The sequence below is a fragment of the Oncorhynchus masou genome, chromosome 13 (genome assembly GCF_036934945.1).
Source record: "Oncorhynchus masou masou isolate Uvic2021 chromosome 13, UVic_Omas_1.1, whole genome shotgun sequence".
In the NCBI taxonomy this organism is placed as follows: Eukaryota; Metazoa; Chordata; class Actinopteri; order Salmoniformes; family Salmonidae; genus Oncorhynchus; species Oncorhynchus masou.
Genome location: NC_088224.1, coordinates 33,433,433 through 33,459,608, shown reverse-complemented (window position 1 = coordinate 33,459,608; position 26,176 = coordinate 33,433,433). Strand labels below are relative to the sequence as shown.

Genomic DNA, 26,176 nt, shown 5'->3' with positions numbered 1-26,176 from the left:
GCTCCAGAAACCCTCTGTGGAGATGGGAGAACCTTCCAGAAGGACAACCATCTCTGCAGCGCTCCACCAATCAGGCTTTTGTGATACGGTGGCCAGATGGAAGCCACTCCTCAGTAAAAGGCAGTGGTGGAAAAAGTACCCAATTGTCATACTTGAGTAAAAGTAAAGATAGTTTAATATAAAATGACGAGTAAAAGTCTAAAAGTATTTGGTTTTAAATATACTTAAGTATCAAGAGAGAGAATCAAAACTCAAACAGAAACAAACATACTAATGTAAAAACTTCAGAAAAGATCAGTCATTTTAGATGTATTTTATTCCATATACAGTATTTATTTGGTGCAATGGTAAAACAAATACATCTCCAAGTAAAAGAAACACACCACTCCAAACAAAGTTGAAATAAATCATTTACGTAATTTTTAAATTACTCGTGTATTACTCATGTAATAGGTATATTCAGGACTGCTGACTTGAATGGAAATAAAATTGACAAAAGCTTTGCCTTCATAACTTTTTGTTGAGCATTCATACACAAAATTCATTTGTAAGCATTTGCCTTATGCTTGGGCAGAAAGTTGAAATTCTTGGGTACAGGTCCAAGCAGCATTTCACTGTGGAGAAGAGGAAACAGACCATTAATAAAAACCCTTTTTTCCATGAAACTATTCAGCATGCTGTGTGTAATTGGAACAGATATTCAGCCTGTATAAATACATTAGTATAGAGGTAGTCTATACTAATTCAAACCAACTGAGAAATGCTAATGAGACTTATTTTTTTTAAAGTGCATTAACGCACTCTCATCTTATTGGCTGGTTAAGCTAAAAGCCACCATATAAAAGCCCTCAAGAATATGGATTGAGACACGAGACATTACTCTTTCAACCTCCTACTATGCTATTTTTAATTGGAAGCTTCAACTAGTGAGAATGATTCAAGAAGTCAGTGCGTATGAAAACCAGCATACACTGGCAGCCATAAGAACCTTGGTTAGGATAAGCAATAGTGATCTTCACCTGATCTTGATCCAGTCCCCTACGTGTTGACTTGCCATGAGAGACTCCAGGTAGTCCCTGCCCATGTAGTAGGGTGGTCGCTCGTTGATCCTCTGGGGCACTTGTTCCAGCAGCCCAACTGGTATGTACCTATAAAGGAGAGAGGGTAAGATTGACATGTCCACATTAAATGTGTTACGGTGTTAATGTTTACAGTTATAAATGAATAAAGAACATTTTGAATTGGTTGAATTCTAGGTTTGTGAAAGACGGTAAATACAGAGAAAAAAAAGATTTTCGGCAGCCCTGCAGGTTCTCGTTTGTCTTCACCTACATCAACATATTGATCAACCTATAAAGCACTAAAACAACTATTGTGTATGTTTCTAAGCATTATTACAGTGTGAATACCACCTGATACTTCGTGCCTATATGAGTACCCACCTGCACATGAAGGACAGCCATTCCAGCAAGAAGTTCCTGGTCTTCTCCAGGCCTTGGGTGTCCGAGCCCCAGTGCTCCAGGCCGTAGTGGGTGAAGTCCCTAAGGACATCCAGCCGCTCGCTGGACGAGATGTCCCAGTCCCGCCTCTCCTTGATCTCTGTGAAAACCCAGGGCTTGATGAGCGCGCCCCTGCCCGAGAGAAAAAGTATTACAACTAGAGCTGGAGTCGATTAAGGCAGGGGTTCTCAAACCTCCTCGGAGACCCGCAGCTGTTCCATGTATTTGAACTATTCACTGCTAACACACCTTGTGATTCAAATGGTCAACTAATTATCAGACCTTGACTAGATGAATCAGGTGAGTTCAGGGCTACAACAAGATTGTGAAATGTCATGGGGGTCCCTGAGGAGAGGTTTGAGAACCACTAAGATAAGAGACTGAATCTAAGGTGCTTCCCATCTCAAATCAACCCATAGCCCTTCATCAAGCCTCCCTATGCACTTCATTAGATCTGAAAGGGTTGGATAAAAAGTAAGCTATATGTTATCCACTCATCCCATCAGAGCGCACTACTCTGATCAGTCAAATTGTGTGAAATCAAAAGCATGTCTATTCTTTTCCATTAAGATACCAACCTTGCCAGCATTATACCCGAAACTTCAGTCTCTCTAGCCTTCATGGCGTCATAATAAGACAAAATGTCTCCATTACCTGCATATAAGAGAGATGAGGTTTAACAGGTGCACACACACAGAAAGAAAAACACGCACGAGCACACTAACTTTGTGAGATTGAGACGCCACGCGACCCGTCCTCCATGACCAAGCATATTACTTGCCAATGTTCAATCATTAAAGAATTAACTTAGTGAACTTAAGATCGAGGACCTCCTTCCAAATGGACATCAGATTCTTCAACATACTTTACTTTCCTCCGGCATACAAACTGATTATATACAACCAGCGGGTTTTACAGTTCATTGAGCGGATATTATGACCAATAACAAGTGGTCCCACTTCCGAGCTTCTGCTCCCCCGACTTGTAATATATGTCGCCCTGTTTAGATTGAGAGTTTTCCGGGATTATAGCCATGTATGTGTAAGTCCCGCCGCAAGCACACACCAAAAATGCTCTCAAAGATCTTCATTGGACCCTGAAAAAGATGGCGACCACATAACCGGAGGTAGCATTTGTCGCAGTGGACATGAACTAAATCAAATCAACGTTTGTCACATGCGCCAAATACAACAGTATAGTGTATTGATTACTTACAGGCCCTAACCAACAGTGTGATTTTTAAGTTAAAAAAAATAGGTATTAGGTTAACAACAGATGAGTAAAGAAATAAATACAACAGTAAAAAGAGTGAAAAATAACAGTAGCGAGGCAATAACAGTAGCAAGGCTATATACAGGCACCGGTTAGTCAGGCTAATTTAGGTAGTATGCACATGTACAGTGGGGAGAACAAGTATTTGATACACTGCCAATTTTGCAGGATTTCCTACTTACAAAGCATGTAGAGGTCTGTCATTTTTTAATCATAGGTACACTAACTGTGAGAGATGGAATCTAAAGCAAAAATCCAGAAAATCACATTGTATGATTTTTAAGTCATTCATTTGCATTTTATTGCATGACATAAGTATTTGATCACCTACCAACCAGTAAGAATTCCGGCTCTCACAGACCTGTTAGCTTTTCTTTAAGAAGCGCTCCTGTTTTCCACTCGTTACCTGTATAAAAGACACCTGTCCACACACTCAATCAAACAGACTCCAACCTCTCCACAATGGCCAAGACCAGAGAGCTGTGTAAGGACATCAGGGATACAATTGTAGACCTGCACAAGGCTGGGATGGCTACAGGACAATAGGCAAGCAGCTTGGTGAGAAGGCAACAACTGTTGGCGCAATTATTAGAAAATGGAAGAAGATCAAGATGGCGGTCAATCACCCTCAGTCTGGGGCTCCATGCAAGATCTCACCTCGTGGGGCATCAATGATCATGAGGAAGGTAAGGGTCAGCCCAGAACTACACGGCAGGACCTGGTCAATGACCTGAAGAAAGCTGGGACCACAGTCGCAAAGATAACCACTAGTAACACACTACGCCGTCATGGATTAAAATCCTGAAGCGCACGCAAGGTCCCCCTGCTCAAGCCAGCGCATGTCCAGGCCCATCTGAAGTTTGCCATTGACCATCTGGATGATCCAGAGGAGGAATGGGAGAAGGTCATGTAGTCTGATGAGACAAAAATAGAGCTTTTTGGTCTAAACTCCACTCGCCGTGTTTGGAGGAAGAAGAAGGATGATTACAACCCCAAGAATACCATCCCAACCGTGAAGCATGGAGGTGGAAACATCATTCTTTGGGGATGCTTTTCTGCAAAGGGGACAGGACGACTGCACCGTATTGAGGGGAGGATGGATGGGGCCATGTATCGCAAGATCTGGTCCAACAACCTCCTTCCCTCAGTAAGAGCGTTGAAGATGGGCCGGGGCTGGGTCTTCCAGCATGACAACGACCCAAAACACATAGCCAGGGCAACTGAGGAGTGGCTCCGTAAGAAGCATCTCATGGTCCTGGAGTGGCCGAGCCAGTCTCCAGACCTGAAATCAATAGAAAATCTTTGGAGGGAGCTGAAAGTCCGTATTGCCCAGCGACAGCCCCAAAACCTGAAGGATCTGGAGAAGGTCTGTATGGAGTGGGTCAAAATCCCTGCTGCAGTGTGTGCAAACCTGGTCAAGAACTACAGGAAACGTATGATCTCTGTAATTGCAAACAAAGGTTTCTGTACCAAATATTAAGTTCTGCTTTTCTGATGTATCAAATACTTATGTCATGCAATAAAATGCTAATTAATTACTTAAAAATCATACAATGTGATTTTCTGGATTTTTGTTTTAGATTCTGTCTCTCACAGTTTAAGTGTACCTATGATAACAATTACAGACCTCTAGATGCTTTGTAAGTGGGGAAACCTGCAAAATCAGCAGTGTATTAAATACTTGTTCTCCCCACTGTAAGTATGGTTAGAATGCCTACGCATATATGATAAACAGAGAGTAGCATAAAGGAGGGGTTGGCAGGTGATGGGTGGCGGGACACAATGCAAATAGCCCGGGTAGCCAATGTGTGGGGGCACCAGTTAGTCGGGCTAATTGAGGTAGTATGTACATTAATGTATAGTTAAAGTGCCTACGCATATCTCATAAACAGAGCAGCAGCAGCGTAAAAGAGGGGTTGAGGGAGGGACAATGCAAATAGACCAGGTAGCCATTTGATTACTTGTTCAGGAGTATTATGGCTTGGGGGTAAAAACTGTTGAGAAGCCTTTTGGTCCTAGACTTGGCGCACCAGTACCGCTTGCCATGCGGTAGTAGAGAGGACATTCTATGACTGGGGTGGCTGGGGTCTTTGATAATTTTTAGGGCCTTCCTCTGACACCGCCTGGTGTAGAGGTCCTGGATGGCAGGCAGCTTAGCCCCAGTGATGTACTGGGCCATACGCACTACCCTCTGCAGTGCCTTGCGGTCGGAGGCCGAGCAGTTGCCGCACCTGGCAGTGATGCAACCAGTCAGGATGCTCTCGATGTTGCAGCTGTAGAACCTTTTGAGGATCGGAGTACCCATGCCAAATCTTTTTAGTTTCCTGAGGGGGAATAGGCTTTGTCGTGCCCTCTTCACGACTGTCTTGGTGTGTTCGGACTATTCTATTTGTTGGTGATGTGAACGCCATGGAACTTGAAGCTCTCAACCTGCTCCACTACAGCCCCGTCGATAAGAAAGGGGGCGTGCCCGGTCCTCCTTTTCCTGTCGTCCACAATCATCTCCTAAGTCTTGGTCATGTTGAGGAATAGGATGTTATTCTGGCACCACCCGGTAGGGTCTCTGACATGCTCCCTATAGGCTGTCTCGTCGTTGTCGGTGATCAGGCCAACCACAGTTGTGTCGTCTGTAAACGTAATGATGGTTTTGGAGTCGTGCCTGGCCATGCAGTCGTGGGTGAACAGGGAGTACAGGAGAGGACTGAGCACACACCCCTGTGGGGCTCCAGTGTTGAGGATCAGGGTGGCAGATGTGTTGCTACCTACCCTCACCACCTGGGGGCGGCCTGTAAGGAAGTTCAGGATCCAGTTGCAGAGTGAGGTGTTTAGTCCCAGGATCCTGAGCTTAGTGATGAGCTTTGTGGGCACTACGGTGTTGAACGCTGAGCTGTAGTCAATGAATAGCATTCTCACGTAGCTGTTCCTTTTGTCCAGGTGGGAAAGGGCAGTGTGGAGTGCAATAGAGATTGCATCATCTGTGGATCCGTTTGGGCAGTATGCAAGTTGGAGTGGGTCTAGGGTTTCTGGGATAATAGTGTTAATGTGAGCCATTACCATTCTTTCAAAGCACTTCATGGCTACGGACGTGAGTGCTACGGGTCTGTAGTCATTTAGGCAGGTTGCCTTAGTGTTTTTGGGCACAATGTTGGCATTACAGACTCAATCAGGGACATGTTGAAAATGTCATTGAAGACATCTGCCAGCAGGTCAGCACAAGCCCGGAGCGCACATCCTGGTAATCCGTCTGGCCCTGCGGCCTTGTGCATGTTGACCTGTTTGAAGGTCTTACTCACAGCAGCTACAGAGAGCGTGATCACACAGTCATCCGGAACAGCTGATGCTCTCATGCATGCCTCTGTGTTGCTTGCCTCGAAGCGAGCATATAAGTGATTTAGCTCGTCTGGTAGGTTCCTGTCACTGGGCAGCTCGTGGCTGTGCTTCCCTTTGTAGTCTGTAATAGTTTGCAAGCCCTGCCACATAAGACGAGCGTCGGAGACGGTGTAGTACGATTCAATCTTAGCCCTGTATTGGCACTTTGCCTGTTTGATGGTTCGACAGAGGGCATAGGCAGGATTTCTTATAAGTATATGGGTTAGAGCCCCGCACTTTGAAAGCGGCCACTCTACCCTATAGCTCAGTGCGAATGTTGCATGTAATCTATGGCTTCTGGTTGGGGTATGTATGTATAGTCACTGTGGGGGGGACGTCCTTGATGCACTTATTGATAAAGCCAGTGACTGATGGGGTGTTCTCCTCAAAGCGATCGGAAGAATCCCGGAACATATTCCAGTCTGTGCTAGCAAAACAGTCCTGTAGTTTAGCATCTGCTTCATCTGACCACTTTTTAATAGACCGAGTCACTGGTGCTTCCTGCTTTAATTTTTTGCTTATAAACAGGAATCAGGAGGATAGAATTGTGGTCAGATTTACCAAATGGAGGGCGAGGGAGCGCTTTGTATGCATCTGTGTGGAGTACAGGTGATCTAGAATTTTTTCCCCTCTGGTTTCACATTTAACATGTTGATAGAAATGAGGTAAAACTGATTTAAGTTTCCCTGCATTAAAATCCCCAGCCACTAGGAGCACCGCCTCTGGGTGAGCGGTTTCCTGTTTGCTTATTTCCTTATGCAGCTGACTGAGTGCAGTCTTAGTGCCAGTATCCATCTGTGAAGGTAAATAAACAGCCACGGAAAGTATGGATGAAAACTCTTGGCAAATAGTGTGGTCTACAGCTTATCATAAGATACTCTACTTCAGGCGAGCAAAATCTAGAGACTTTAGATTTTGTGCACCAGCTGTTTACAAATATGCACAGACCGCTCCCCCTCGTCTTACCGGAGTGTGCTTTTCTATCGAGCCTCTGCAGCGTATATCCCTTTTGCTGAATATCCATGTCATCATTCAGCCACGATTCCGTGAAACATAAGATGTTACAGTTTCTGATGTTCCGTTGGTAAGATATTCGTGATCGTACCTCGTCTAATTTATTGTCCAATGATTGCACGTTGGCAAATAATATTGACTAACGGCAGCTTTCCCACTCGCCTTCTTCGGGAATCTTACGAGGCACCCCGCTCTGTGTCCTCTGTACCTGCGCCTCTTTCTCTTGCAAATGGAGGGGATGTCTGCCTTGTCGGGTGTTCGAAGTACATCCTGCTTGTTGAAGAAAAGTCTTTGTCTAATCCAAGGTGAGTGGATTGCTCTCCTGATATCCAGAAGCTCTTTTTTTGCCGTAAGATACGGTGGCAGAAAATGATGTACAAAATAAGTTAAACACCACACAAAAAAACAATAGCACAATTGGTTAGGTGCCCGTAAAACTGCTGCCATTTCTTCCTGTGCCATTTTCAATTTTTAAAGTAATTTGAAGTGCGTGCTCCTGAATAATCAACACATTGACGGTCCAACGCGCGCAAATTCCACACTTGACTACTGCTACACCGCTTTTCGACATCGGTATTAGGCTCTATTCCATCCTCAAATCTGACTGCGACTCCATTTTGCTCCTACCCGCCTACATACAAAGACTCAAGAGGGATGTTTTAGTGGTCAGGTTGGTACAACACTGGTCCGATCAATTAGAATCCATGCTCCAAGACCGTTTTGATAACGTGAACCGAAGTATGTTCCAGATTGCCTCTGGGGATAAAATTAATGAATACACCGACTAAAAATGTGATACCAACGATGTCTTTCAAAACTTATCCAAATTAAACAATGGATAGATGACACCCGTGTCAGGAAACTGAAGAATGGCCATTTATCGTGTTACAGTTGTCAATATGTATATATAATGTAAGGGATAATTAACGAGGGGCTATGCATTCACTGGAAAATAATGACATGGAAGGTGTATGCTAGCGGATTGGAAATAACCTTTCACAGAGTTGCATTATTTCCCAGGGAACGCATAGAGTCCCAAGTTGATTATCCCTTTATACCATGGCTATAATTGAACACATTTACAGCTAGAAATGCATTAATTTGCAGGTAGAAATGTGTTCAACATCCAATGCAGTAGCTAACAAGTTTATTAGTGTTGGATTCTGGGTAAACTTTGAACACTGATTTTCTAGAGACATGATAGATCAGAAGTATGGCATCTGAGGGATGATAATGGTTTTTACATCAGAAGTTAATGGTTATCTGTAGGAGTTAGATGGCTTTGGGAATGTGTACGGGAGATGGGTGGAGATCTTAGAAACTAACGAGGTCACTGGGGGATAGAGGGTGATGTTACATTATGTCAGGATGTTATTGTTAGCCATCAGGGATCCTCTGTGAAGAGAAGAGACAGTCTGGTATCATTAACCATAAGAGCCTTGAGTTGGGTAGCAGTGAGCACTTTTGAGTAGAGGTCAAGTTAGATGAAGTGAGGAATAACAAATATAATTAAGGTTCTGTCTATCAACAGAGGTGCATTGGCTGTTCAGTGTGGAGGAGGAGACTCAACCTAGGAGAAAGTGTTAAATATCAGTGCTTGTGTGAAATGTGATGTCTGAATACAGCTGTGTCGACCCTTTGGGAAGAATTAAACTTGGTTAAGCTTCTCTAGTGTCCGCGAGTTATTTACTCTGAAAAATAAGAACCTAACACTAGATAGCAACAATAGTTGCCTTAGTAACCAAACCATCAGTCCTAGCTTGCCATTGCCAATCGAATTCAACAACGCCAATGTTTTCATTTAGACATCTTCTTTCAAAAGCAGCTCAAAAATGTAAGAACTATAAGCCACTGAATTCTACCTTGCAAATACACTGTGCTTTATATATAAATAATGCATGCTCTAGAATGACCTTCAAGCCAATCAGAAATTAGTATTCAACAATGCCAGTTTATTGTTTCATTCACTTCACTTTGACCTGCACTGTTGAATTTCCCTGTACCTTGCTAGATGTCCAACCCTGTGCATGCGACTAATAAACTCTCTAAATCCTACTTACCAAAGAGTGGGATGGGGCTGGCGAGTTGGGAGCAGGTATTGATGTAGTCCCAGTCAGCTGACTTAGTATAGCGCTGTTCCCTGGACCTGCCATGCAACTGCATAGAGACTTGAAATTACTCTTATGCTACCTACACATCCCTGCCTGTGACGAAACCAACACCGAACAGTTTACTTAAGCTAGATCAATTTAGGATCCAGCATTACATTCTGACAGACGTACCGTGATCATGGACACCCCCCACTTCTTCATCTCTGGGATGAGTTTATGTGCGATGTTGGCCTTCTCCTGAACGCCGGTACGAATCTTGACAGTCAAAGGGACATCCAGAACCTGAGGAAAGAACAACAAAGTCCCTTTACATACCAGACCTGAGTTCAAGTAATATTTGTTTTCTTTCAAATGCTTTGAGGGTTTTATTGAGCCTGCATTAGTGCAACATATCCAAAACCATAGCTGAGCAAATAAGGAATTCGCATCACTAACAGAGTTCATTCCTCGGATGATTTGCTCAAACTTGTTGGTGCGCGTCATCAGCCCACATCCTCCGCCCTAAAAAAAGGGAAAGGAAGATCATACTAATCATGTCTTAGAGGGCTGGTTTCCCAAGACACATTAAGACAAATCCTGGACTAAAAAGTAAGCTCAATGGAGAATGTCCAGAAGATTACACCTTCTTGTATACAAGGTCAATAGGACACCCAGAGTTGATGTCCACAAAGTCCACGTCGATATTGTTGTTGAGTAGCTCCGCACATCTGGTCATTGTGTCAGGAAAGCATCCCTCCACCTAAAAATGTAAATTATCAGACTTCAAGTACGGACCAAGCTAGAATCCTTAGTTGCTATATATATATATATATTTCTTATAAATGAATGATAAACCATTGATTCTTAGATAATATAAATTGTAAAGGCCTCATGAGTTTAGTTCAACTGTCGCACCCCATCAGAACCCAAAATATAAGCTTGTTTTACCATGTAAATTTAAACAAACACTGTATAGCCCCAAAACATGGTTAAAACTATAAAGATATTATTTTATAATAATTTTGACATCATGGATGGTCAGTGCTTCCATCCATAGCTCTGTCTATGAATTTAGACCCATTCCTCAGCATTTTTACCAAACATAGGTGCGGTGATGCTTTGTTATCGCTTCAATTAAGGATTCTACCTTTAAAATTGAACCATTTCAAAGATATTTACTTTGGGCTCAAATACCCTGGAGGTTCAATCTAAAATGATGGACTAAGATAATCCCCATCTTCCCCATTAATTCAGGATTGTGGCAAATAGCTAGATCTACGCAAATGAGGGACATAGGACTAAACTCATAGGAATCAAAAAAAATGTCTTGACAAATTTAGGAGTGATCTACTCCCACTTCTATCACTTTTAAAACCGCCATGGGGTGGAACAAGCTCAAGCACACTGCCCAGAACAGAGTACAATGGAGTGGAGATATCCCTGGGGAGCAATGGGCATAAGTAAATATTCAGAAAAAAAAAGAAAAAAATTCTAGCACTTTCAGCCTGTTCTAACCTGCACGCCAAAAACGTCCTCGCTCTCATGTCTCTTGAGGAGCGCCCATTCGGACGACTGGCCCTGCAGCAGGTTGGTACACATGGCCATCTCTCCACATGTAATGTCGGCGCCGAATCGTTTGCATATACGACGGAAAGGCAGGTTTCCACACTGAGACAAATGTATTCATTTTATTAGATCATTCTAAAATACATAATGCAGAAAACAACAATACACACATAAAAAAAATCATAGATTATATCTAACAAAGTCACTTATTTTCATTCTGGTCCTCTTTGGTGTATGAAATATTAAGCCATTAGTGTGTGCACATTGGGTCGCTTTCCCGGACCCAAAACAAGCTTATTCCTCGACTAAGAAACCCTATTAAAAAGAGATTTTCAGTTGAGCATGGGTTTCAGTCCAGGAGTAGGATTAATCAGTCTGGGAAAGTGACCAATTCTGTTCCAAGGACCAACTTACCGTTGTTAAGGGAGCAAGATACAGCTTGTCTTTGAAGTCCACCTTTAGGAAGAATAAAAACAATTATTTATATTCATAAAGTTACTATTTGTTTTATACAACTTCTTAATATTAAAAATGGGCAGTTAATATTTAAATGAGCTTAATATACAAAGTGCCACTCAGAAGCCCGACAAAATGCCTAGCACTGTGTTTAAGTCAAGCGGCTCAAACATACCTGCTTCTTTTCACATTGTCGTAACTTTATAACATCAGCATCAGTCAACGGCCCAATGGTTTTCACTAGAGCCAGGTTCTCCTGGCTTACCTGCAATTTTCCAAAGGGTAAACAACTTGAGGAAATACTTCTAGCCACCATACAGTAAATCCCAAAATAGCATAGATCTATTTATTATATTTCCCAGCCAGGCAGTTTTTCCCTTGTCACTGTCAACTCTAATTACTTTTTGAAGATTAAGATCCAGGTTGTGGTTAAGCGCTTTGATGCAAATGTAGTAGTAGTTGTAGGGTAATAGTGTTGCTACAGTACCTCAGTTCCCTGGTTGTCTGTTGTTTGTGGTTTCTCCCCTTCAGAACACTGAGAGTGCACCACCGCTGAACAACAGTTATTAACTAAGGGAGATAAAACATTGAACTATCAGAATAATGATCATCAACACCTGATTAGTGTGAAAATCAGATTATAAAAATATAATAGCTGAATTAATCAATTTAACCTGACAAGTCTTTACAAACAGTTGTTGAAATGGAGTTTGGCTTTGAGAGTGGTACACAAAGAAAACTGTCCAAACAAAAATATGGCCAATTCTGCAACTAAAAACAGTGAAATTCCTGCGAATATCAGTCGCAAAACCACCAGGGATGTATTCACTGGTAACCAAACAAAAGCAAATAGGGAGGGACCTACCGGAATTTGCTAATATAAACTCTTGTTTCGTTGCAAAACATTTTTGCTACGGTGTATGACTAATGAATATAACCCAGGTGACATATTGCTTCCACAAAATGGCAGACCCGCCGAGCCTTACCGTTCTCTGCTGTTGCAGCCTTTTTCCAGCCCTCTCCTGCTTTGTGTCCGCCTTTGAAAACGGTCGTCATGTAGACGTCAGACGCTGTAAAGGGGACCACCTTCTTGCGGAGGCGCCACTGCAGGTCCTTGTCCAGGCTATTCCTCACGGGTGTTCTCCCCTCCATGGCTTTCACACGCTCCTCGTTAGCCAGGTTTTTTAGGTCAGCGCTGATGTGGGCCCGGGCGAATCGGCAGCTCAAGCCGTAGTGGCACTTCCCGAAGGTGTCATAGAGGTAGCAGTGCTCTCCAACGTCAGCGGGCTTTAAGGCCATGTACTCAGCAACATCATGGATGAACTTGCATTTGTCGCCGTAGACACATTTGGTCTCACGCTCCTGGGGGAGTTCAATTAGAAAATAGAAAAAACTATTTGGTGTTGATAAAGAATTAGGTCTACAGGAAACTCAATTGAGCATGCTCCTGATAGGTAAAGGAAAAACATATTATTGAAATTACTTGGGGGGGGGGGGATTTCAAACATGGCAAGTCCCAGGTTGCATGAAAAGTAGTTGGCCCTTTCATCTAGTCTCTAAAGTGACAGTCCTACCTGAATTATGGAAGGACACAGTCGTCTGTTGTCGTAGCTCATGGGTTTCATATGCGGCCTAGACTTGTTCTGTCCTCGCATTCGCTTGCTGTTCCGTTTCTCCGTCCTCTCCTGCTCATCCGGGTCCACTTTAATTTTTTTCTCTTGAGGCTCTTCCAGAGAGTCCTCTGCTGTCTCTTTTGGTGCTGCATCGTCACTGGCCTTGTCATCGTCAGGACCCTTCCCTCCAGAGTCCAGTAACTCATGGAACTTTTCTTTGGTTGTGAGAAACCTGAAAACAGAGAATGCTGACCACATTCATATATAATTGATACAATTCAACAAATAGGCCTAATACATATAAATTAGGGCTGTCCCCGAATACAAAAAATATTGGTCGGCCGAGAGTCATCTGTTCTTTTGGTCAAAATTTTTAAATGTGAATTTTTCCATATGCAGACACATCCTATGTGTTTTAATCAAATCAACTATACTGAACAAAAATATAAACTCAATATGAAGGTGTTAGTCCAATTTTTTGGAGTTGTGTTGTATTCTAGCTTGAAATTTATACAGTGGGGAGAACAAGTATTTGATAACCTGCCAAATCGGCAGTGTTTCCTACTTACAAAGCATGTAGAGGTCTATAATTTTTATCATACCCGAGCTCTGAAGCAAGCTTCCAGAAAATTGGAACGGAAATGGCGCCACACCAAACTGGAAGTCTTCCGTCTAGCTTGGAAAGACAGTACCGAAGAGCCCTTACTGCTGCTCGATCATCCTATTTTTCTAACTTAATTGAGGAAAATAAGAACAATCCGAAATTCCTTTTTGATACTGTCGCAAAGCTAACTAAAAAGCAGCATTCCCCAAGAGAGGATGACTTTCCCTTTAGCAGTGATAAATTCATGAACTTCTTTGAGGAAAAAATTATGATTATTAGAAAGCAAATTACAGACTCCTCTTTAAATCTGCGTATTCCTTCAAAGCTCAGTTGTCCTGAGTCTGCACAACTCTGCCTGGACCTAGGATCAAGAGAGACGCTCAAGTGTTTTAGTACTATATCTCTTGACACAATGAAAATAATCATGGCCTCTAAACCTTCAAGCTGCATACTGGACCCTATTCCAACTAAACTACTGAAAGAGCTGCTTCCTGTGCTTGGCCCTCCTATGTTGAACATAATAAACGGCTCTCTATCCACCGGATGTGTACCAAACTCACTAAAAGTGGCAGTAATAAAGCCTCTCTTGAAAAAGCCAAACCTTGACCCAGAAAATATAAAAAACTATCGGCCTATATCGAATCTTCCATTCCTCTCAAAAATCTTAGAAAAGGCTGTGTATATGTATACGAAATGCTTCAGTCTGGTTTTAGACCCCATCATAGCACCGAGACGGCACTTGTGAAGGTGGTAAATGACATTTTAATGGCATCAGACCGAGGCTCTGCATCTGTCCTCGTGCTTCTAGACCTTAGTGCTGCTTTTGATACTATCGATCACCACATTCTTTTGGAGAGATTGGAAACCCAAATTGGTCTACACGGACAAGTTCTGGCCTGGTTTAGATTGTATCTGTCGGAAAGATATCAGTTTGTCTCTGTGAATGGTTTGTCCTCTGACAAATCAACTGTAAATTTCGGTGTTCCTCAAGGTTCCGTTTTAGGACCACTATTGTTTTCACTATATATTTTACCTCTTCGGGATGTTAATCGAAAACATAATGTTAACTTTCACTGCTATGTGGATGACACACAGCTGTACATTTCAATGAAACATGGTGAAGCCCCAAAATTGCCCTTGCTAGAAGCATGTGTTTCAGACATAAGGAAGTGGATGGCTGCAAACTTTCTACTTTTAAACTCGGACAAAACAGAGATGCTTGTACTAGGTCCCAAGAAACAAAGAGATCTTCTGTTGAATCTGACAATTAATTAATATTAATGGTTGTACAGTCGTCTCAAATAAAACTGTGAAGGACCTCGGCGTTACTCTGAACCCTGATCTCTCTTTTGAAGAACATATCAAGACCATTTCAATGAAAGCTTTTTTCTATCTACGTAACATTGCAAAAATCAGAAAATTTCTGTCCAAAAATGATGCAGAAAAATTAATCCATGCTTTTGTCACTTCTAGGTTAGACTACTGCAATGCTCTACTTTCCGGCTACCTGGATAAAGCACTAAATAAACTTCAGTTAGTGCTAAATACGGCTGCTAGAATCCTGACTAGAACCAAAAGAATTTGATCATATTACTCCAGTGCTAGCCTCCCTACACTGGCTTCCTGTCAAAGCAAGGGCTGATTTCAAGGTTTTACTGCTAACCTACAAAGCATTACATGGGCTTGCTCCTACCTATCTCTCTGATTTGGTCCTGCCGTACATACCTACATGTACGCTACGGTCACAAGACGCAGGCCTCCTAATTGTCCCTAGAATTTCTAAGCAAACAGCTGGAGGCAGGGCTTTCTCCTATAGAGCTCCATTTTTATGGAACGGTCTGCCTACCCATGTCAGAGACACAAACTCGGTCTCAACCTTTGTAAGTCTTTACTGAAGACTCATCTCTTCAGTGGTTGATTGAGTGTAGTCTGGCCCAGGAGTGGGAAGGTGAACGGAAAGGTTCTGGAGCAACGAACCACCCTTGCTGTCTCTGCCTGGCCGGTTCCCCTCTTTCCACTGGGATTCTCTGCCTCTAACCCTATTACAGGGGCTGAGTCACTGGCTTACTGGGGCTCTCTCATGCCGTCCCTGGAAGGGGTGCGTCACCTGAGTGGGTTGATTCACTGATGTGGTCATCCTGTCTGGGTTGGCACTCCCCCTTGGGTTGTGCCATGGCGGAGATCTTTGCGGGCTATACTCAGCTTTGTCTCAGGATGGTAAGTTGGTGGTTGAAGATATCCCTCTAGTGGTGTGGGGGCTGTGCTTTGGCAAAGTGAGTGGGGTTATATCCTTCCTGTTTGGCCCTGTCCAGGGGGTGTCCTCGGATGGGGCCACAGTGTCTCACAGTGTCTCCTGACCCCTCCTGTCTCAGCCTCCAGTATTTATGCTGCAGTAGTTTATGTGTCGGGGGGCTGGGGTCAGTTTGTTATATCTGGAGTAATTCTCCTGTCCAATTCGGTGTCCTGTGTGAATCTAAGTGTGCGTTCTCTAATTCTCTCCTTCTCTCTCTCGGAGGACCTGAGCCCTAGGACCATGCACCAGGACTACCTGATATGATGACTCCTTGCTGTCCCCAGTCCACCTGGCCGTGCTGCTACTCCAGTTTCAACTGTTCTGCCTTATTATTATTCGACCATGCTGGTCATTGATGAACATTTGAACATCTTTGCCATGTTCTGTTATAATCTCCACCCGGCACAGCCAGAAGAGGACTGGCCACCCCACATAGCCTGGTTCCTCTCTAGGTTTCTTCCTAGGTTTTGGCCTTTCTATGGAGTTTTTCCTAACCACCGTGCTTCTACACATGCATTGCTTGCTGTTTGGGGTTTTAGGCTGGGTTTCTGTACAGCACTTTGAGATATCAGCTGATGTACGATGGGCTATATAAATAAATTTGATTTGATTCATAGGTATACTTCAACTGTGAGAGATGGAATCTAAAACAACAATCCAGAAAATCATATTGTATGATCTTTAAGTAATTAATTTGCATTTTATTGCATGACAAAGTATTTGATACATCAGAAAAGCAGAACTTAATATTTGGTACAGAAACCTTTGTTTGCAATTACAGAAATCATACGTTTCTGGTAGTTCCTTGACCAGGTTTGCACACACTGCAGCAGGGATTTTGGCCTACACCTCCATACAGACCTTCTCCAGATCCTTCAGGTTTCGGGGCTGTCGCTGGGCAATATGGACTTTCAGCTCCCTCCAAAGATTTTCTATTGGGTTCAGGTCTGGAGACTGGCTAGGCCACTCCATGACCTTGAGATGCTTCTTACGGAGCCACTCCTTAGTTGCCCTGGCTGTGTGTTTCGGGTCGTTGTCATGCTGGAAGACCCAGCCACGACCCATCTTAGTGTGTTACTAATGGTTTTCTTTGAGACTGTGGTCCCAGCTCTCTTCAGGTGATGGACCGTCATCTTGAACTTCTTCCATTTTCTAATAATAATTTTCTAATAATTGCGCCAACAGTTGTTGCCCTCTCACCAAGCTGCTTGCCTATTGTCCTGTAGCCCATCCCAGCCTTTTGCAGGTCTACAATTTTATCGCTGATGTCCTTACACAGCTCTGGTCTTGGCCATTATGGAGAGGTTGGAGTCTGTTTGATTGAGTGTGTGGACAGGTGTCTTTTATACAGGTAAGGAGTTCAAACAGGTGCAGTTAATACAGGTAATGAGTGGAGAGCAGGAGGGCTTCTTAAAGAAAAACTAACAGGTCTGTGAGAGCCGGAATTCTTACTGGTTGGTAGGTGATCAAATACTTATGCCATGCAATAAAATGCAAATGAATGACTTAAAAATCATACAATGTGATTTTCTGGATTTTTGTTTTAGATTCCGTCTCTCACAGTTGAAGTGTACCAATGATAAAAATGACAGACCTCTACATGCTTTGTAAGTAGGAAAAGCTGCAAAATCGGCAGTGTATCAAATACTTGTTCTCCCCACTGTACTTATTAATTTTACCATACTAGAACTACTTTACATGTATAATGTTATTGTTAAATCTCATGAATCCTGAGAGGGCCAAAGGGTAAGCTTGGTTTCAGTCACTGATAAGGTTGGATAGCCGTGGATTAGGGAGGAGTGAGGAATGTTGGCCGAGGTCAGGTCAGATGAAGTGACAAGCAGCCGTTCTCTTATGCACACACCACCTACGTTCCTGCCTAGCAATAGAGATGTATTGGTTGTCTGGATGTCAAATCAAATCACATGCGCCGAATACAACATCTGTAGATGTAACAGTATACCTTCAGTCCATCTCCTCGCCCCTACCTGGGCTCGAACCAGGGACCATCTGCACGCATCGACAAGAGCCACCCTTGAAGCATCATTAACCACCCTCTTTCGTGGCCCTTTGAGAGCAAGGGGAACAACTACTTCAAGGTCTCAGAGCGAGTGACGTCACCGATTGAAACGCTATTAGCGCGCACCCCGCTAACTAGCTAGCCATTTCACATCGGTTACATAGACCTTACCGTGAAATGCTTACTTAAAAGCCCTTTATTTCTTGAACTGCATTGTTGGTTCAGAAAATATTTATTAAATAAAGTGAAGTAAAAAATTTAATATAAAGTAACAATAAAGAGGCTATATACAGAGTTAATGTGCAGATGTACATTTGTAGATGTACAGTACAAGTCAAAAGTTTGAACACACCTACTCATTCCATGGTTTTTCTTTATTTTTACTATTTTCTACATTGTAGAATAATAGTAAAGATATCAAAACTATGGAATCATGTAGCAACCAGAAATTGTTTAACAAACCAAAATATATTTAATATTTGAGATTCTTCAAAGTAGCCACCCTTTGCCTTGACAGCTTTGCACACTCTTGGAATTCTCTCAACAAGCTTCATGAGGTAGTCACCAGGAATGCATTTCAATTAACAGGTGTGCCTTGTTAAAAGTTAATTTGTGGAATTTCTTACCTTAATGTGTTTGAGCCTATCAGTTGTGTTGTGACAAGTTAGGGGTGGTATAAAGAAGATTACTTATTTGAGCCATTTTGCCAAATAGGGCAAAGAGAAATGACAGTCCATGAAGGTCAGTTAATCCTGAACATTTCAAGAACTTTGAAAGTTTCTTCAAGTGCCTTCGCAAACACCATCAAGCGCTATGATGAAAATGGTTCTCATTGGTACTGCCACAGGGAAGTAAGACCCAGAGTTACCTCTGCTACAGAGGATAAGTTCATTAGAGTTAACAGCCTCAGAAATTGCTGCCCAAATAAATGCTTCAGAGTTCAAGTAACAGACATCAACATAAACTGTTCAGAAGAGACTACGTGAATCAGGCCTTCATGCTTGAATTTCTGCAAAGAAACTACTACTAAAGGACACCAATAAGAAGAAGGGACTTGATTGGGCCAAGAAACACGAGCAATGGACATGAGACCGGTGGAAATCTGTCCTTTGGTCTGATGAGTCAAAATATGAGATTTTTGGTTCCAAACGCCGTGTCTGTGTGAGATGCAGAGATGGTGAATGGACGATGTCCGCATATGCGGTACCCACTGTGAAGCATGGAGGAGGTGGTGTGATGGTGCTTTGCTGGTGACACTGTCAGTGGTTTATTTATAATTCAACTCACACTTAACCAGCATGGCTACCACAGCATTCTGCAGCAAAATTCCATCCCATCTGGTTTGCGCTTAGTGGGACTATCATTTGTTTTTCAACAGGACAATGACCCAACACACCTCCAAGATGTGTAAGGGCTATTTGACCAAGAAGGAGAGTGAGGAGTGCTGCATCCAGATGAAATGGCCTCCACAATCACCCAACCTCAACCCAATTGAGATGGTTTGGGATGAGTTGGACCTCAGAGTGAACAAAAAGCAGCCAACACGTGCTCAGCTTATGTGGGACCTCCTTCAAAACTGTTAGAAATTAATTCCAGGTGAAGCTGGTTGAGAGAATGCCAAGAGTGTGCAAAGCAGCCATCAAGGCAAAGGGTGGCTACTTTGAAGAATTTCAAATATAACATATATTTGAGGATCTGGGGGTTCATGCCAAATTTTCAGTCTCCGGAGGGGGAAAAGGTGTAGTCATGCCCTCTTCACGACTGTCTTGGGGTGTTTGGAACATGATAGTTTGTTGGTGAAGTGGACATCAAGGAATTTGAAACACCTGACCCACTCCACTACAGCCCCGTCGATGTGAATGAGAGCATGTTCTGCACCCCTTTTCCTGTAGTCCACCATCAGCTCCTTTGTCTTGCTCACGTTGAGGGTGAGGTTGTTGTCCTTAGCACTACACTCCCAGGGCTCAGACCTCTTCCCTATAGGCGGTCTCATCATTGTCAGTGATCTGGCCTACCACTGTTGTGTTGTCAGCAAACTTAATGATGGTTAAGAGTTGTGCTTGGCCAAGCAGTCGTGGGTGAACAGGGAATACAGAAGGGGACTAAGTACGCACCCCTGAGGGGTACCTCGAGACTTCTGTAATATTAGACATCGCGCACCAGCAGTTATTGACAAAAAGACACCACCACCCCTTGTCTTACCAGTCATAGCTGTTTTGTCGATGCACGGAAAACCGAGCCAACTGTACATTATCCGGGTTGTCATTCAGCCACGACTCGGTGAAACAGAAGATATTACAGCTTTTAATGTCCCGTTGGTAGGACAGTCTTGAATGCCGATCAACCAGTTTATTCTCCAGTGATTGCACTTTGGCCAATAGAACTGATGGTTGAGGAGGGTTACCCACTCGCCGACTAAATCTCACAAGGCACCCCAACCTCCACCCCCTGTATTTCCATATTTTCTTCACGCGAATGACGGGGATTTGGGCCTGGTCTCAGGGAAACAGTATATCCTTTATGTCAGATTCATTAACGAAAAAATGTTCAGTTTGAGGTGAGTAATCACTGTTCTGACATCCAGAAGCTCTTTTAGGTCATAAGAGATGGTAGCAGCAACACTATGTACAAAATAAGTAACAAAAAATGTGAAAAAAAACTAAATAGCACAGTTGGTTAGGAGCCTGTAAAACAGCAGCCATCCCCTCTGGCGCCATTCCTTTATTAGACAGGAGACTCTATATATAAATACTTGTGCTGATGGAAACATGTCTTTGTCTCCTCAGCTCTTTGACCCAGTGGGTGAATAAACTTGGTTTGAGCTTTGACTAATTGTCCATTAGTTTTTCACTCTGTGTCAGAACCTAACAGCTGAAATAAAAGGCCCCAGACATTTTCAATACGCAAAAAAAACCTCATATTTTATGCACAAATTGTTGTTTCTATCACTGTCAGTGGCCATTTCTCCTTGGTCAAGATAACTCATCCAGCTGACAAGTGTGGCATATCAAGACGCTGATTAAACCAATTGATCATTACCCAGGTGTACCTTGTGCTGGGGACATTTAGAAGGCCACAAAAATGTGGTGTGTTGTCACAGAACAATGCCACAGATATCACAAGTTTTGAGGGAGTGTGCAATTGGCATGCTGACTGCAGGGATGTCCAACAGAGCTGTAGCCAAATAATTGAATGTTTATTTCTCTACCATGAGCCATTTCCAATGTTGTTTTTAGAGAATTTTGCAGTACAACCTACTGGCCTCACAACCGCAGACCAAGTTTAACCACGCCAGCCCAGGACCTCCACATCTGCGGCATCGTTTGAGGATGGGGTGCTCAGTTGTAGTTCTGTCTGTAATAAAGTCATTTTGTGGGGGAAAACTAATTCTGATTGGCTGGGCCTGTCTCCCAAGTGGGTGGACCTATGCCCTCCCATGGCTGCGTCCCTGCCCAGTCATGCAAAATCCATAGATTAGGGCCTAATGAATGTACTTGAATTGAATGATTTCATTCTATTAACTGTTACTCAGTAAAATCTTCTAAATTGTTGCATGTTACGTTTATATTTTTGTTCAATATATATGCACTGAGTGTGTATGACGCTTTAAGCACACATTTGATTGTGCCAGGCCAAGCTCAGACTTGCTGCCCTGTGTTAAAAATGACAGCGAGTGACTGTGACGAGCACCTGTTGTCTCTCTCGTCCCTGCTGCAGCGACCACCACAGAAAATCAGTGTTTATCGTGGTGTCCATGTCCGTTAATGAAAAGTTATGACCAAAATCACAAATTTATTTAGGAAAAGCATTCCCTATTACTTCAACCCTTGCTCTCGTCATGTGACACATGTATGGATGTGACAAATAGAGCCTGATTTCAGCATATCACAATCACATGAATAAATTGGTTATCACCAACTATGAACACCGTAACACGTGACAGCAAAACGGATGCAAATGACATGACAAATCGGGGGAATGTTTGGTTGCTCAGGAGGTAAAGGGAATGCCAGATAAAAGGAATAAATTTGACAAGTTGTGGAAAATACTGGAGCAAGTCCTGCATGCCAAACAAGTGCTGTTAGATTACAATATAATTCTGACTGTATTGGAACAATGTAAACACTAAATAAATTGTAACCAGTACCAGCTGGCTGGTGTGTTTACAGACATATTAAATCAATCCCTATCCCAGTCTGATGTCCCCACATGCTTCAAGATGGCCACCATTGTTCCTTTTCCCAAGAAAGCTAAGGTACCTGAACTAAATGACTATCGTCCCATAGCACTCACTTCTTTGATCATGAAGCGCTTTGAGAGAATTCTTACTTACTTGTCCCCATGGAGAAATGTTGTTGCAGTGTCATGTACACGTTTAAATTGGCATTTATATACAAAACAAAATTGACAATACAACTTTCATAACAGTTACATACCAATTCAATAAAATAAATATTTTTAAAAAAGACTAGTCAAGGATCATATCACCTCCACCCTACCTGTCACCCTAGACCCACTCCAATTTGCTTACCGCCCCAATAGGTCCACAGACGATGCAATTGCCATCACACTTCCCTATCCCATCTGGACAAGAGGAATAATTATGTAAGAACGCTGTTCATTGACTACAGCTCAGCATTCAACACCATAGTACCCTCCACACTCATAATTAAGTTTGAGACCCTGGGTCTCAACCCCGCCCTGTGCAACTGGGTCCTGGACTTCCTGACGGACCACCCCCAGATGGTGAAGGTAGGGAACAACATCTCTACTCCGCTGATCCTCAACACTGGGGCACAACAAGGGTGTGTTCTCAGCCACCTCCTGTGCTCCCTGATCACCCATGACTGCCTGGCCATGCACGCTTTCAACTCAATCATCAAGTTTGCAGACGACACAACAGTAGTGGACTTGATTACCAACAACAACGAGACAGTCTACAGGGAGGAGGTGAGGGCCCTCAGAGTGTGGTGTCAGGAAAATAACCTCTCACTCAATGTCAGCAAAGCAAAAGAGATGATCGTGGACTCCAGGAAACAGCAAAAGGAGCACCCCCTATCCACATCGACGGTACAGCAGTGCAGAAGGTGGAAAGTTAAGTTTCTCGGAGTGCATATCACCGACAAGCTGAAATGGTCCACCCACACAGATAGTGTGGTGAAGGCGCAATAGCGCCTCTTCAACCTCAAGAGGCTGAAGAAAATGTGGCTCGTCACCGAAAACCCGCACTAACTTTTACAGGTGCACAATTGAGAGCATCCTGTCGGGCTGTATCACCACCCATTACGGCAACTCCACCGCCCACAACTGCAGGGCTCTCCAGAGGGTGGTGCGGTCTGCACAACGCGTCACTAGGGGCAAAATACCTGCCCTCCAGGACACCTACAACACCCGATGTCACAGGAAGGTTGTAAAGTTGTCTCGCGCACCTACAGTGCTGGTCATTAAAAAAAATCTAGCTAGCTCATGGATGCAAACAACGTTCTTCCCCAAAAACACAGCAAAAGGACAATCTGTTTCAGTAGCTATACTTAACTAGCTAACTATATAGCTAGGTGTCATCATCTAAAATAACCCTCATTTATAAGACAGTTCTTACTTGATCAACCCATCTATGTGAAGTTAGCCACAATAAGGATTAGCCACAATAGTGGACTTAGCAGTTAGCCTTCAAAATAAAGGTATGGCATAATTCTACTATTTGTGTATATAATTCTACTATTTGTGTATATAATTCTACTATTTGTGTATATGTATATATATATATATATGCCCTTACTGTCAATGACATACTATTATTTTGAAGGTGAACCACAAATTCCGCTATTGTGCCTAATCCTTATTGTGGCTAGCTTCACAATACATAACCGGTCCGGTCGAACCTCACTAGCCAGATGAAGCTAGCTGGATGCTTATAACTTTAGCTTTGGTCAACAGGGTTAAGTAGCTGGCTAGCTATTTATTTTCATGAACTGAAGTTCAATTTCAATAGGCGAACAACAACTGGCATCCAAGCTAATAAATACAAGGATTCCTAAATCTTTGCTAAGAATAATTTAAATGACTGCAGTTTCTACTGGTCAGTGTTTTCAGGCTGGTTGCATTGGTACTTTGGTTCTTGCTCGGTACCAAGCTAGCCACCCCAGAAGTTGCAGTCGAGCAAATTATGCTTTATTACCAACGCGGTATTGTAAACACATCATTTGTGGCCGGTGTTTACAAACTTTTTTGTACAGATTTGACAGCGCTACTGTATTTATTTTGACACGCAAAGACCCAAACGGCGTTCCATAGTATGTATGTCGTGAAGCTTATATCAGTGACGCTATTACTGTGTAACTCTGGTGTGGCAACATCTGAAAAATAGAGCACTTGGTAGTGTGCATCGGTGCTCGACCAGTCGGCAAAAGCCAACATCACCCACGACCAAGAATGGTTGATTGTCAAGGGCAATGAATTCCATGATCTTGGCTTTAATGGATTTTGCCTTTAGAGTTGTATCGCTGAAATGTTCTTACTCTTTCAAATGACTGCTCGACCTTTTGACTGCTCGATCCACACAGCAGACATTGTGGGCTAGGTTAGGAATGCTGTGCTGCACATATAGCGCAAAATTGTACATGGTGTCATTACGTCACGTTATTACATCACGTTATATAGGTTAGCAAGTCTGCTTTGACATTAGTTTTGCACATCGGTGTTATACTCGATGCCGATGTTGGCATTTTTAGCTAATATCGTCCGATTCCGATATTATCGTCCAATTCAGATATTCCGATATGTTCAAAGATATATCATGCCCCTAAAACTAACACTCAAACAGGCAACATCTGTCTTATTTCTGTAGCTAAATATATATGGATGATTTATAGGTCAAGCACAATTAACAGTTTGGCTGTTGATTATAGATCTATTTAAGTTGGTGTTTCCTCTCTCCTCACTTTTCTTAGACAATTAAGGCAAGGGTTGTTTTCGTATCTCATAACCCCACTGCTGCCTCCGCTGCATTGTTCTCAACACAAATATGCTGGATGACTTTGCTATTACGCACATAGCAACATGTTCTTGGAAAAGGCACCAATTTAACAGCGCACTGATGTTTCAGAAGCGCAACCGCTATCAAACGTGGGAGGAAGCACATTTGTTGTAAAATAATATTTGTATTAGTGTTGCTCCATTGTTCTTATGTAAAATAACCATTTACAATTTCAGTAGCACGTCTTAAGGGGATGGTTTCCCAAACTCAGTCCCGGGGCCTATCCTGGGTGCACGTAAAGTTTTTTGCCCTAGCACTACACAGCTGATTCAAATGATCAAAGCTTGATGATGAGTTGGTTATTTGAGTAGGCTGTGTAGTACTATGGCAAAAACCAAAACATGCACCCAGGGGTGGGGCCAGGTCAGGGTTTGGGAAAACCTTTATTAAGAGTGATCCCCACAGCCACCACAATGGATTAGTCCACTCAGACAAGCGCAAATCAAACTGCTCGACTAAAGAAATCTCGGTCGACCAACAGCCTATCGACCAGTCTTCTTTTTTTCATTGTATAGTTTCTCTCATTGAAGCCTGTTCTATCAGTACATGTCAGACTGGTGATGGTCTGGGGCAGGGGTGGCCAATTGTATCCACAGTTGTGTGTGCAGGATTTTTTTCCAGCCAAGTAGCAACAGGAAGCACACTTACTGGGTTTTAATGGCAGCTCTGCCTTTATCAGTCCCATTCATCCCATGGCTTTCTGTGGGTATATTTGGGGTTGTCTCGGTCTCCATAACTCCCTCTGAAATAAACATTGCAACATTAGTTGGTAAGTTAGCTAGCACAGTTGTTCGCTTGAACACTTCACGTTAGTCGACACTGGACTCGGCTTTTGGCTGGCTTGAACAAGGGTGGTAACTTTACTTAATGCATTATGGCTACTGTAGCTAGCTAGAAAACAATGTCAGCAACAAAATACTACTGCAATGTTGCAGTAGCACATTAGGAAAAGCAACACTCATAGCTATAATGATACACTTAGATATAAATCTATGGAAACTTCATGACAAGTAAAATTAAGCAAGCAAAGCTACGAAGCTACACTTGGCGAGCTGCATGTTATGACAACCCATGCATGACAGCTAGCCGTGCACTGCAGCTAACTAGCAAATCAAGTTAAGCAGCCCGTAACGTTAGCTAACCATGTCGCTCTCGAATAATTATGCGTTGATTAAGTGGAAGAAAGTCATTATACAAAAGTAAAATATCACTAAAACTATGGTAATATGCTGAGGAGTACTGAACTGAAGAATACCTGATAATCCAAAACAAACTAACTACCGCGGCAAGACAATCGACCCGTGCAACACCTTATATCGGTCCGTGTGACGCATTTTCTAAATA

The 26,176-nt window shown here is 42.9% G+C and overlaps 1 protein-coding gene across 1 annotated transcript; it reads right to left on the bottom strand.

The window, feature by feature from the left end:
* Positions 1-298: 298 nt before the first annotated feature.
* dus3l (dihydrouridine synthase 3-like (S. cerevisiae)) lies at positions 299-26,176 on the bottom strand. The gene is made up of 16 exons (XM_064983544.1): positions 26,088-26,176; positions 25,481-25,574; positions 12,841-13,111; positions 12,253-12,628; positions 11,754-11,836; positions 11,442-11,531; positions 11,225-11,266; positions 10,760-10,912; positions 9,888-10,004; positions 9,701-9,766; positions 9,437-9,547; positions 9,215-9,311; positions 2,078-2,153; positions 1,443-1,631; positions 1,020-1,148; positions 299-614 (listed from the first exon to the last, which is right to left on the bottom strand). The coding sequence occupies exons 2-16, from the start codon at positions 25,564-25,566 to the stop codon at positions 542-544; spliced, it is 1,959 nt and encodes a 652-aa protein (XP_064839616.1). The 5' UTR covers positions 25,567-25,574; positions 26,088-26,176; the 3' UTR covers positions 299-541.

Excerpts from the sequence above, each read along its gene's own strand:
- dus3l (XM_064983544.1), bottom strand. The coding sequence starts at position 25,566 with ATGGAGACCGAGACAACCCCAAATATACCCACAGAAAGCCATGGGATG. Across the intron at positions 9,767-9,887 it reads TTGACCTTGTATACAAGAAG|GGCGGAGGATGTGGGCTGAT; the intron begins GTGTAATCTTCT and ends CCCTTTTTTTAG. Across the intron at positions 1,149-1,442 it reads TGGCTGTCCTTCATGTGCAG|GTACATACCAGTTGGGCTGC; the intron begins GTGGGTACTCAT and ends TCTCCTTTATAG.